This window comes from Oncorhynchus mykiss, chromosome 4, assembly GCF_057628025.1.
Source record: "Oncorhynchus mykiss isolate SJ-2025 chromosome 4, ASM5762802v1, whole genome shotgun sequence".
Taxonomy (NCBI): domain Eukaryota; kingdom Metazoa; phylum Chordata; class Actinopteri; order Salmoniformes; family Salmonidae; genus Oncorhynchus; species Oncorhynchus mykiss.
In genome coordinates this window covers 7,385,240-7,397,500 of record NC_143025.1, presented here as the reverse complement: position 1 = coordinate 7,397,500, position 12,261 = coordinate 7,385,240, and the positions used below count along the sequence as shown (strand labels likewise).

Below are 12,261 nucleotides of genomic sequence, written 5' to 3'. Positions count from 1 at the left end.
CTATTCCCTATATAGTGCACTACTTTAGACCAGAGCCCTATGGCAGCCTATTCCCTATATAGTGCACTACTTTAGACCAGAGCCCTATGGCACCCTATTTCCAATTATAGTGCACTACTTTAGACCAGAGCCCTATGGCACCCTATTTCCAATTATAGTGCACTACTTTAGACTAGAGCCCTATGGCACCCTATTCCATATATAGTGCACTTCTTTTGACCAGCGCCTCTATGGGGGATGCGACCAGACATCTCCCCTCTCATACTCTCTCCTGAATAATTCACTCACCACAGAGCAAAATAGCTTGAGTGGTGCTGTTGCTATTTCCACACACAGCGTTTTTTTTAATCATACAAAATGAAACCCCATTTTCTTTTTTAATGCACTAATTTTGACCGGAGCCCACAAGGCTCAGGTCCATACTATATAGGGAATAGGGTGCCATTTGGGATGTACACACAGAGACAACCCACTTTACCTTTATTATCCCTCTTTCTTGATGATGCAAGATGTTTATGTGCCAATTGTAAAACTGCAATTCAGTGCTACTTGAATTGAATCACATTTTCCTGAGAAATGTATATATTTATTTATATATATATATATATATATATATATATATATAGGTATAGCCTAACAACAAATAAGTTATGCAGTATCTATGTGTTTATAATTCTGTTTTTTAACTTTCAAAGCAAAGATATTTGAGATGCAATTAGTTCAGAATGTGAAATGATCCATTCTCCCAAAAATTATTTTGAAACACAAAGCGGATGTAATAAATGTATCCTACATTGCCATAACTGTATCGTGATGTAAATCAAATAATTAACACCGAAGGTGTTTATTTTTAACAGTTTTGGGCTCATTTTGTCCAGTAAAAAAATAACTTCAATAAGGCTGGTAGAATGTAGGTGTCTGTAGGCTATAAAACCAAAGTCAGATCGATGATAATGGGCCATGAAAATAGTGAAACTAATGATCAAATGTAGCGGATTAATGGGCGCGAACAGAATAAAAAAAAAGGCACATTTTGAATGAATATCATGCTACATAGATAGAAATTATATTGTTCATCAAAAGTCAATGCATTACAATGTTCAAATGACAACGAATGGAAACATATATTTGCATGTTTAGAGAACCGTCAACTCTGCGGCACCCATCCACGCGACCCTTTTACCACAGCGCGCGGGCAATGAAGGCGCACGCTCGTGACTGCTTGTCGTTTAAAAAAAAAAATACTGAATTCCAAAAACTCGTAAACAATGTACAAAAACTTCACTTCGACCATTAAATACTTCAATGACACGACTCGCCTATTCCAAACTAAACAGACAGAACCTGCAACTACTAACCTTTCTGCTGCTTGAAGGACTGTATGGAGCCCGAGTGATGCACCATAGTGCCGTTTGGTTGTTGATTATTATTCCCCCACCCCACGTAAATACTATTCCGTATTTCGAAAAGCAAGGTTACCGAATAGGGAAACTATGGTGGGATTGCGTAGGTGTTCTCGCAGCTATCATCCATGCCCAGTATACTATAGTCATCACAGCAGCGATATCTAAAGCGATGCGGAAACCACAACAACACCTGTACCGAGTACCGTCCCCTCCGCATGCTCCCCATCCGTGGCTGTTGTCATGGTAACGAACCGGAGGGGCGGTCCGGTGATGGCACTGGTTCCTTCCCTCCACCTCCTTTGCACTGACACAGCTGACCTGGTTCTGAATTTAGGCTAGATTGTCTCTATAAATGGCCAGTCTTTTGAAAATAACAAAACAAAATCATGTCAATTTTCATCTGGTATAAGATTATCATCAAGCCTTAGGGTCCACCTCTGTCATCACACCATCAATGACTTATTGTCTATCCTGACTGGCACCATTACCTGAGGGGAACACATTTGTAATAAGACTTGTGAGATAGTTGTGAGAGGTTGCACTGAGATAGATGGCCAGAGCCTATATGGCTTTGAGACAGTTACTTGCTATTTAAGAGGCTGGTGTTTCCTCAGGCAGGTCCCAGAGTAAACCAGGTTTGACAGAGACATTAGAGGCTGGTGTTTCCTCAGGCAGGTCCCAGAGTAAACCAGGTTTGACAGAGACATTAGAGGCTGGTGTTTCCTCAGGCAGGTCCCAGAGTAAACCAGGTTTGACAGAGACTTTAGAGGCTGGTGTTTCCTCAGGCAGGTCCCAGAATAAACCAGGTTTGACAGAGACATTAGAGGCTGGTGTTTCCTCAAGCTGGTCCCAGAGTAAACCAGGTTTGACAGAGACATTAGAGGCTGGTGTTTCCTCAGGCAGGTCCCAGAGTAAACCAGGTTTGACAGAGACTTTAGAGGCTGGTGTTTCCTCAGGCAGGTCCCAGAGTAAACCAGGTTTGACAGAGACTTTAGAGGCTGGTGTTTCCTCAGGCAGGTCCCAGAGTAAACCAGGTTTGACAGAGACTTTAGAGGCTGGTGTTTCCTCAGGCAGGTCCCAGAATAAACCAGGTTTGACAGAGACTTTAGAGGCTGGTGTTTCCTCAGGCAGGTCCCAGAGTAAACCAGGTTTGACAGAGACTTTAGAGGCTGGTGTTTCCTCAGGCAGGTCCCAGAGTAAACCAGGTTTGACAGAGACTTTAGAGGCTGGTGTTTCCTCAGGCAGGTCCCAGAATAAACCAGGTTTGACAGAGACTTTAGAGGCTGGTGTTTCCTCAAGCAGGTCCCAGAGTAAACCAGGTTTGACAGAGACTTTAGAGGCTGGTGTCTCCTCAGGCAGGTCCCAGAGTAAACCAGGTTTGACAGAGACTTTAGAGGCTGGTGTTTCCTCAGGCAGGTCCCAGAATAAACCAGGTTTGACAGAGACATTAGAGGCTGGTGTTTTCTCAGGCAGGTCCCAGAGTAAACCAGGTTTGACAGAGACATTAGAGGCTGGTGTTTCCTCAAGCTGGTCCCAGAGTAAACCAGGTTTGACAGAGACATTGGAGGTTAGAGTTTCCTCAGGCAGATCACAGGGTAAACCAGGTTTGACAGAGGCATTAAAGGCTGGCTATGAGCCTATGAGAAAAACTTCCACGCAATCAATACTGTCTTGGCTAGGGTTACAGCTAGGCTAAGGCTGCGGTACCTACTTCTGGTGGTGCTGACACACACACTTCTCTCCTGCTGTGGAGACTCTAGTGGGAGGAGAGAGAACAGTAATATAATATATTCTCATGAACTAGATTCTATTCATTATCATGAACTAGATTCTATTCATTCTCATGGACTAGATTATATTCATTCTCATTAACTAGATTATATTCATTCTCATGGACTAGATTCTATTCATTCTCATGGACTAAATTCTATTCATTCTTATGGACTAGGTTATATTCATTCTCATGGACTAGATTATATTCATTCTCATGGACTAAATTCTATTCATTCTTATGGACTAGATTATATTAATTCTCATGGACTAGATTCTATGCATTCTCATGGACTAAATTCTATTCATTCTTATGGACTAGGTTATATTCATTCTCATGGACTAGATTATATTCATTCTCATGGACTAAATTCTATTCATTCTTATGGACTAGGTTATATTCATTCTCATGGACTAGATTATATTCATTCTCATGGACTAGATTATATTAATTCTCATGGACTAGATTCTATTCATTCTCATTAACTAGATTATATTCATTCTCATGGACTAGATTCTATTCATTCTCATGGACTAGATTCTATTAATTCTCATGGACTAGATTCTATTAATTCTCATGAACTAGATTCTATTCATTCTCCTGAACTAGATTATATTTATTCTCATGGACTAGATTCTATTCATTCTCATGGACTAGATTCTATTCATTCTCATGGACTAAATTCTATTCATTCTTATGGACTAGGTTATATTCATTCTCATGGACTAGATTATATTCATTCTCATGGACTAGGTTATATTCATTCTCATGAACTAGATTCTATTAATTCTCATTAACTAGATTCTATTCATTCTCATGAACTAGATTATATTCATTCTCATGGACTAAATTCTATTTATTCTCATGGACTAGATTCTATTAATTCTCATGAACTAGATTCTATTCATTCTCATAAACTAGATTCTATTCATTCTCATGGAATAGATTCTATTCATTTTCATGGACTAGATTCTATTAATTCTCATGAACTAGATTGTATTCATTCTAATGGACTAGATTCTATGAATTTAGATTCTAGATATCTAGATTCTGTTGTGTATTTTATGTCTACGGGAGAAACTCCTTGTTTGTATACAGACACAAGGAGATAAAGGTATACTGTATATATTCTAAATCATGGGAGTTCACGTCCTGAGTAAGGTAAAAAAAGAACAGCTGTTCTTAGATTTTACTGCAGTGTTTCATAATAATAGTTTCATAATGATATAACATTTAGAAGCCTAAAATCCCGGCATTGTTATATACAGTTTTACTGAAATTAAAGATGACCCCGGAGATCTTCTTAGAGAAAGTTAATTAATATTAATAAAATGCCTAAAAAAAACATTATTTCATAATGTAATAAAACACCAGAGGGTTTTTTACATTCAAAATGATTCTCCCATAAAATCTCATAAGTGACAGTATCTCCTGAAACGTAGCAGAATGTCAAAGACCATTTTCATACGATTCCATATTGAGTTCATTATAAACCATACAAGGACAACAATATTTGTTTTATCTTTCTCTCTAACTCATATTCTTTCATTTCCATTTCATTGTTACATCATTCAACACTAAACACACAATAGAAGATAATTATAATAGATTTTCACTGGCAGACTAAGATTCCTGTTTTAGAGGATGAAAACACCAAAGATTCTTACAGCACAATCATATTCCGTCTGGGCGACAGTGAAAGCTACGGTCTGTCGGCAAGCCAAGGTTATTGGTCTTATCTCATCGTCAAACGGCACAGCGGCAGACAATCATAGGTTATACGCTGGACCATAAAATATGTTTTACCTCTCGCAATGGAGAGGCCAGATATAGTACCAGTCAAACGTTTGGTCACACCTACTCATTCAAGGTTTTATTTTATTTTGATTTTTTTCTCATTTTTAACTATTTTCTACATTGTAGAATAATAGTGAAGACATCAAAACTATGAAATAACACATATGGAATCACGTAGTAACCAAAAAAGTGTTAAACAAATCAAAATATATTTAATGTTTTTCAAAGTAGCCACCATTTGCCTTGATGACAGCTTTGCACGTGATTCCATATGTGTTATTTCATAGTTTTGATGTCTTCACTATTATTCAACAATGTAGAAAACCGTAAAAAATTAATGAAAAACCCTGGAATGAGTTGATGTGTCCAAACTTTTGACTGGTACTGTATTTCTGATTCCATTTCATTGGAATTTTTGTGATTGGTCAACTTCCAGAGAATCAGGTACCCCTTGTCCATATAATCATATTAATTATATTAACTACGATATCCAGACTGTATCACAACCGGCCGTGATTGGGAGTTTCATAGGGCGGTGCACACTCCTACTCTGAGACGCTTTGTGAATAGGTCTGTAAGCTACAACAGTAGGTCTTGGATTGAATCATTGTCTCTCTGTGGTTTGGATAGTGGACTGTTGTCTCTAGTCCCAGACAGAAATACTATCTGGTCTCCTCACAGCAGGCTTTCTCTCTTTCTCTCTTTCTCTCTCTCTCTCTCTCTCGCTCTCTCTCTCTTTCTCTCTCTCTCTCTCTCTCTCTCTCTCTCTCTCTCTCTCTCCTTTTGGGTCAATAAATAAATGACTAGCTCTTCAATGGTGACTTTATAAATATGTATATCCCTCTATTTCTGTGTCAATGTTCAGATCTAATGTAGGTCAACAAGACATATCTTCAGTGGGAGCTACAGTAGGCTGTTTTACGTAAAGGAATACTGCCATCTTGTGGTGGATGTGATAAACACCATGCACCTCCATTTGTTGTGGTGGTGGTGGTGGTGGTAATCTCTTGTGGGCAGATCTACGTGTATCTAACCAAATTATTTGAGTTCTGAGTTTATCGAGATTAACAGTTTTTGGGAACCGTTTGTCACCGTTATCGGACAATTATGTATTGTTTAGTGTTTTGTTGTGTTGTGTTGTGTTGTGTTGTGTTGTGTAGTGGCTTTGCTGGCGTGCATCGAAAAATTGAATGATAGTAAAAAGCTTTGTGGAAAAAATGCCAACTCGGCTCCATCATTCACTGAATCAGATGGCTCACTCATCACAAAGCCCACTGATATTGCCAACTACTTTAATTACTTTTTCATTGGCAAGATAAGCAAACTTAGGGATGACATGCCAGCAACAAACGCTGACACTACACATCCAAGTATATCTGACTAAATTATGAAAGACAAGAATTGTACTTTTGAATTCTGTAAAGTCAGTGTGGAAGAGGTGAAAAAATTATTGTTGTCTATCAACAATGACAAGCCACCGGGGTCTGACAATCTGAATGGAAAATTACTGAGGATAATAGCGGACGATATTGACACTCCTATTTGCGACATCTTCAATTTAAGCCTCCTAGAAAGTGTTCAGTCTTGTGGTCAGGTGCCACAGAGGGACTTAGGAAAATTGCAATTGGCTCAGAACAGGGCTGGCCCTTGAATGTACATAGAGAGCTAATATTAATCATATGCATGTCAATCTCTCCTGGCTCAAAGTGGAGGAGAGATTGACTTCATCACTACTTGTATTTATGAGAGGTATTGACATGTTGAATGTACCGAGCTGTCTGTCTAAACTACTGGCACACAGCTCAGACACCCATACATACCCCACAAGACATGCCACGAGACCTCTTCACAGTCCCCAAGTCCAGAACAGACTATGGGAGGCGCACAGTACTACATAGAGCCATGACTACATGGAACTATCTTCCATATCAGGCAACTGATGCAAGTAGTAAAATTAGATTTAAAAAAAACAGAGAAAAATACACCTTTTGGAACAGCGGGGACTGTGAAGCAACACAAACATTGGCACAGACACATACGCACTATACACACACATTGACATGGATTTTGTGTTGTAGACATGTGGTAGTGGTGGAGTAGGGGCCTGAGGGCACACAGTGTGTTGTGAAATCTGTGAATGTATTGTCATGTTTTTAAAAATTGTATAAACTGCCTTAATTTTTCTGGACGCCAGGAAGAGTAGATAATAATGGGAATCAATAATAAATACAAACACAAATAGTTTTGGGGAGCTTGCCCCACCTAGATTTACATGCTAAAATAGCCACTGCAAATGGCAGTATTCTATTATTGGTCTCATGCAATTTGTTTTACATTTTTTTTATTTCACCTTTATTTAACCAGGTAGGCAAGTTGAGAACAAGTTCTCATTTACAATTGCGACCTGGCCAAGATAAAGCAAAGCAGTTCGACAGATACAACGACACAGAGTTACACATGGAGTAAAACAAACATACAGTCAATAATACAGTATAAACAAGTCTATATACGATGTGAGCAAATGAGGTGAGAAGGGAGGTAAAGGCAAAAAAGGCCATGGTGGCAAAGTAAATACAATATAGCAAGTAAAACACTGGAATGGTAGTTTTGCAATGGAAGAATGTGCAAAGTAGAAATAAAAATAATGGGCTGCAAAGGAGCAAAATAAATAAATTAATTAAATACAGTAGGGAAAGAGGTAGTTGTTTGGGCTAAATTATAGGTGGGCTATGTACAGGTGCAGTAATCTGTGAGCTGCTCTGACAGTTGGTGCTTAAAGCTAGTGAGGGAGATAAGTGTTTCCAGTTTCAGAGATTTTTGTAGTTCGTTCGAGTCATTGGCAGCAGAGAACTGGAAGGAGAGGCGGCCAAAGAAAGAATTGGTTTTGGGGGTGACTAGAGAGATATACCTGCTAGAGCGTGTGCTACAGGTGGAAGATGCTATGGTGACCAGCGAGCTGAGATAAGGGGGGACTTTACCTAGCAGGGTCTTGTAGATGACCTGGAGCCAGAGGGTTTGGCGACGAGTATGAAGCGAGGGCCAGCCAACGAGAGCGTACAGGTCGCAATGGTGGGTAGTATATGGGGCTTTGGTGACAAAACGGATTGCACTGTGATAGACTGCATCCAATTTGTTGAGTAGGGTATTGGAGGCTATTTTGTAAATGACATCGCCAAAGTCGAGGATTGGTAGGATGGTCAGTTTTACAAGGGTATGTTTGGCAGCATGAGTGAAGGATGCTTTGTTGCGAAATAGGAAGCCAATTCTAGATTTAACTTTGGATTGGAGATGTTTGATATGGGTCTGGAAGGAGAGTTTACAGTCTAACCAGACACCTAAGTATTTGTAGTTGTCCACGTATTCTAAGTCAGAGCCGTCCAGAGTAGTGATGTTGGACAGGCGGGTAGGTGTAGGTAGCGATCGGTTGAAGAGCATGCATTTAGTTGTACTTGTATTTAAGAGCAATTGGAGGCCACGGAAGGAGAGTTGTATGGCATTGAAGCTTGCCTGGAGGGTTGTTAACACAGTGTCCAAAGAAGGGCCAGAAGTATACAGAATGGTGTCGTCTGCGTAGAGGTGGATCAGAGACTCACCAGCAGCAAGAGCGACCTCATTGATGTATACAGAGAAGAGAGTCGGTCCAAGAATTGAACCCTGTGGCACCCCCATAGAGACTGCCAGAGGTCCGGACAGCAGACCCTCCGATTTGACACACTGAACTCTATCAGAGAAGTAGTTGGTGAACCAGGCGAGGCAATCATTTGAGAAACCAAGGCTGTCGAATCTGCCGATGAGGATGTGGGGATTGACAGAGTCGAAAGCCTTGGCCAGATCAATGAATACGGCTGCACAGTAATGTTTCTTATCGATGGCGGTTAAGATATCGTTTAGGACCTTGAGCGTGGCTGAGGTGCACCCATGACCAGCTCTGAAACCAGATTGCATAGCAGAGAAGGTGTGGTGAGATTCGAAATGGTCTGTAATCTGTTTGTTGACTTGGCTTTCGAAGACCTTAGAAAGGCATGGTAGGATAGATATAGGTCTGTAGCAGTTTGGGTCAAGAGTGTTCCCCCCTTTGAAGAGGGGGATGACCGCAGCTGCTTTCCAATCTTTGGGAATCTCAGACGACACGAAAGAGAGGTTGAACAGGCTAGTAATTGGGGTGGCAACAATGATTTGACATGCATCTGGGCAGACGCCAACATTCAGAGGCAACTGGATTCTTCCACCAGGAATGAAAATCGTCTTCAAAAAAAAAATAGCGGATACATTAGCCCGAGATGGGAATGCATCGGAGAGTAAAACAAGTGCAAGGAAATAAATTAAGAAACTCAAAACAAGAATATAAAAAGATAAAAGACCACAACAACAAAAGTGGATCCGACTGCAAAACACACCGGGGGGGTGTCACAACTTCTGCCGAAGTCGTTGCCTCTCCTTGTTCGGGGCGGTGCTCGGCGTTCGAAGTCACCGGTCTTCTAGCCATCATCGATCCATTTTTCATTTTCCATTGGTTTTGTCTTGTCTTCCCACACACCTGTTTTCAATCCCATTCATTACCTGTTGTGTATTTAACCCTCTGTTTCCCCTCATGTCTTTGTCAGAGATTGTTTATTGTCAGTGTAGTGTTTTTGTTGTATAGGTGCGCGACGGGTCTTCGTACCCATATTTGTTTATGTTCTTTTCCTGTTTAGTGTTATGGAGCATGTTTTTATGACATTATTAAAAGACTCCATTTTACACTCCGTTTGACTCTCCTGCGCCTGACTTCCCTGCCACCTATACACATATGCCTGACAGGTGGGGTTGACATTGTCTGCGCTGTGCTGGGATGCACACCAGTGGTGTCTAGTCAGGGGATGCTGGTTATTTTACCGAGTAAGACTGAGAACCTCCTTTACAGCAACGACCTGGGGAATAGTTACAGAGGACAGGAGGGGGATGAATGAGAAAATTGGAAGCTGGGGATGATTAGGTGGCCATGAAGGTATGAGAGCTGGATTGGGAATTTAGCCAGGTCACAGGTTAACACCCCTACACTTACGATAAGTGCCATGGGTCCTTTAGGGACCACAGAGAGCCAGGACACTGGTTTAACGTCCCATCCGAAAAACGGCAATGTCCCCAATCACTGCCCTGGGGCATTTGGATATTTTCTTTAGACCAGAGGAAAGAGCACCTCCTACTGGCCCTCCAAAACCACTTCCAGCAACATCTGGTCTCCAATCTAGGGACTGACCAGGACCAATCCTGCATAGCTTCAGAGGCAACCCAGCAGTGATATGGTATGCTGTGGTATGCTGCTGGCCACTCCGAGCAGCAATGACCAGCACGGTAAAACTTTGTTTTAGCCAAATGACTATCTAGCTAGCTACCAATGTCTTCAGCGTAACTAGCTGTAACGTGTGAGAGTCACCTTCTCAGAACCCTCGCTCTGGTCCTGGAACTTGTATCGCTACCTAACAAAATGTGGAAAAAGTCAAGGGGTCTGAATACTTTCCCAAGGTACAGAGGGTCCAGTTTCTGACCTGTCTGTACTTGTTCCATTCATCTTAGCCTCGATCCTGACTAGTCTCCCAGTACCTGCCACTGAAAAACATCCCCACAGCGTGATGCTGTCACCATCATGCTTCACCGCAGGGATGGTGCCAGGTTTCCTCCAGATGTGGGACCTCCTTATATAGACAGGTGTGTGCTTTTCTAAATCACGTCCAATCAATTGAATTTACCACAGGTGGACTCATCTCAAGGATGATCAATGGAAACAGGATGCACCTGAGCTCAATTTTGAGTCTCATAGCAAAGCCTCTGAATACTTAGGTAAAGAATAAGCAATAAACTTCTCAAACGTTCATTAAACATGATTACTTGTGTTGATTTTAAATGTAGGAAATAAAGAGTAGCTATACTATGATTTTAACACTTTTATTAAACAATCATATTGGTTGAACATAGATTGTAGTAGGGTGTTCAGCTTCCACAGGGCAATGGCAATTTGCTTTCGGAGAGGGACACAAAGGTGGAACCTTGTATTCTGCCTCTCCATAACAGGACCTGTTGCAGAGGAACTGGAAAGACTGCTGAAATGTGGAAGTTATGTTGGGTGTCTGGAAATTATGGAACACAGTGGAAGTGGGTCCAGACAGTGGGTCCAGACAGTGAGTCCAGACAGTGAGTCCAGACAGTGAGTCCAGACAGTGAGTCCAGACAGAGAGTCCAGACAGTGAGTCCAGACAGCGAGTCCAGACAGAGAGTCCAGACAGAGGGTCCAGACAGTGGGTCCAGACAGTGAGTCCAGACAGTGAGTCCAGACAGTTAGTCCAGACAGTGAGTCCAGACAGTGAGTCCAGACAGTGAGTCCAGACAGTGAGTCCAGACAGCGGGTCCAGACAGTGAGTCCAGACAGTGAGTCCAGACAGTGAGTCCAGACAGTTAGTCCAGACAGTGAGTCCAGACAGTGGGTCCAGACAGTGAGTCCAGACAGTGAGTCCAGACAGTGAGTCCAGACAGTGAGTCCAGACAGTGGGTCCAGACAGTGAGTCCAGACAGTGGGTCCAGACAGTGAGTCCAGACAGTGAGTCCAGACAGTGAGTCCAGACAGTGGGTCCAGACAGTGGGTCCAGACAGTGAGTCCAGACAGTGAGTCCAGACAGTGAGTCCAGACAGTGGGTCCAGACAGTGGGTCCAGACAGTGAGTCCAGACAGTGAGTCCAGACAGTGAGTCCAGACAGTGAGTCCAGACAGTGAGTCCAGACAGTGAGTCCAGACAGTGGGTCCAGACAGTGAGTCCAGACAGTGAGTCCAGACAGTGAGTCCAGACAGTGGGTCCAGACAGTGAGTCCAGACAGTGAGTCCAGACAGTGGGTCCAGACAGTGAGTCCAGACAGTGAGTCCAGACAGTGAGTCCAGACAGTGGGTCCAGACAGCGTGTGCTCGCCTGCAGCTCTGCAACATGTAATAGACCTGAAACACATACACTAAATGACCACCGTTTCCCCAGGAAGTCCCCTCGCCAGCACCTCAGCCGATCAGCACCCTGAGCTCCAGCCAACCCATTTCGCCAGTCCGCCCAGCAGCTGCTTGTGTTGGAGCTTGCCACCCAGACCGATGCTACCGACGACCCAAGTTGTTCCAGCAGCCGGCCCACATCCACTCCGCACCTAACCCGGTGCTAACACAAGCGGCACCTGAGCCAGTCTAGCAAGTGCCAGAGCTGCTCCAACCTGCTCAACCTCAACCTGCAGACTGTAAGCCAGACCAGCAGCCACTGGTGCCTGTACCAGCAAC

The 12,261-nt window shown here is 42.5% G+C and overlaps 1 protein-coding gene across 1 annotated transcript in view; it reads right to left on the bottom strand.

The window, feature by feature from the left end:
• LOC110522704 (anoctamin-3) overlaps positions 1-1,732 on the bottom strand; it is a 135,029-nt gene extending 133,297 nt beyond the window's left edge. The window contains exon 1 of the mRNA XM_036968983.2: positions 1,359-1,732. Coding sequence (XP_036824878.2) covers positions 1,359-1,404 — 46 coding nt within the window. The 5' untranslated portion in view covers positions 1,405-1,732. The remainder of the gene's footprint in view (positions 1-1,358) is intronic.
• Positions 1,733-12,261: the final 10,529 nt, after the last annotated feature.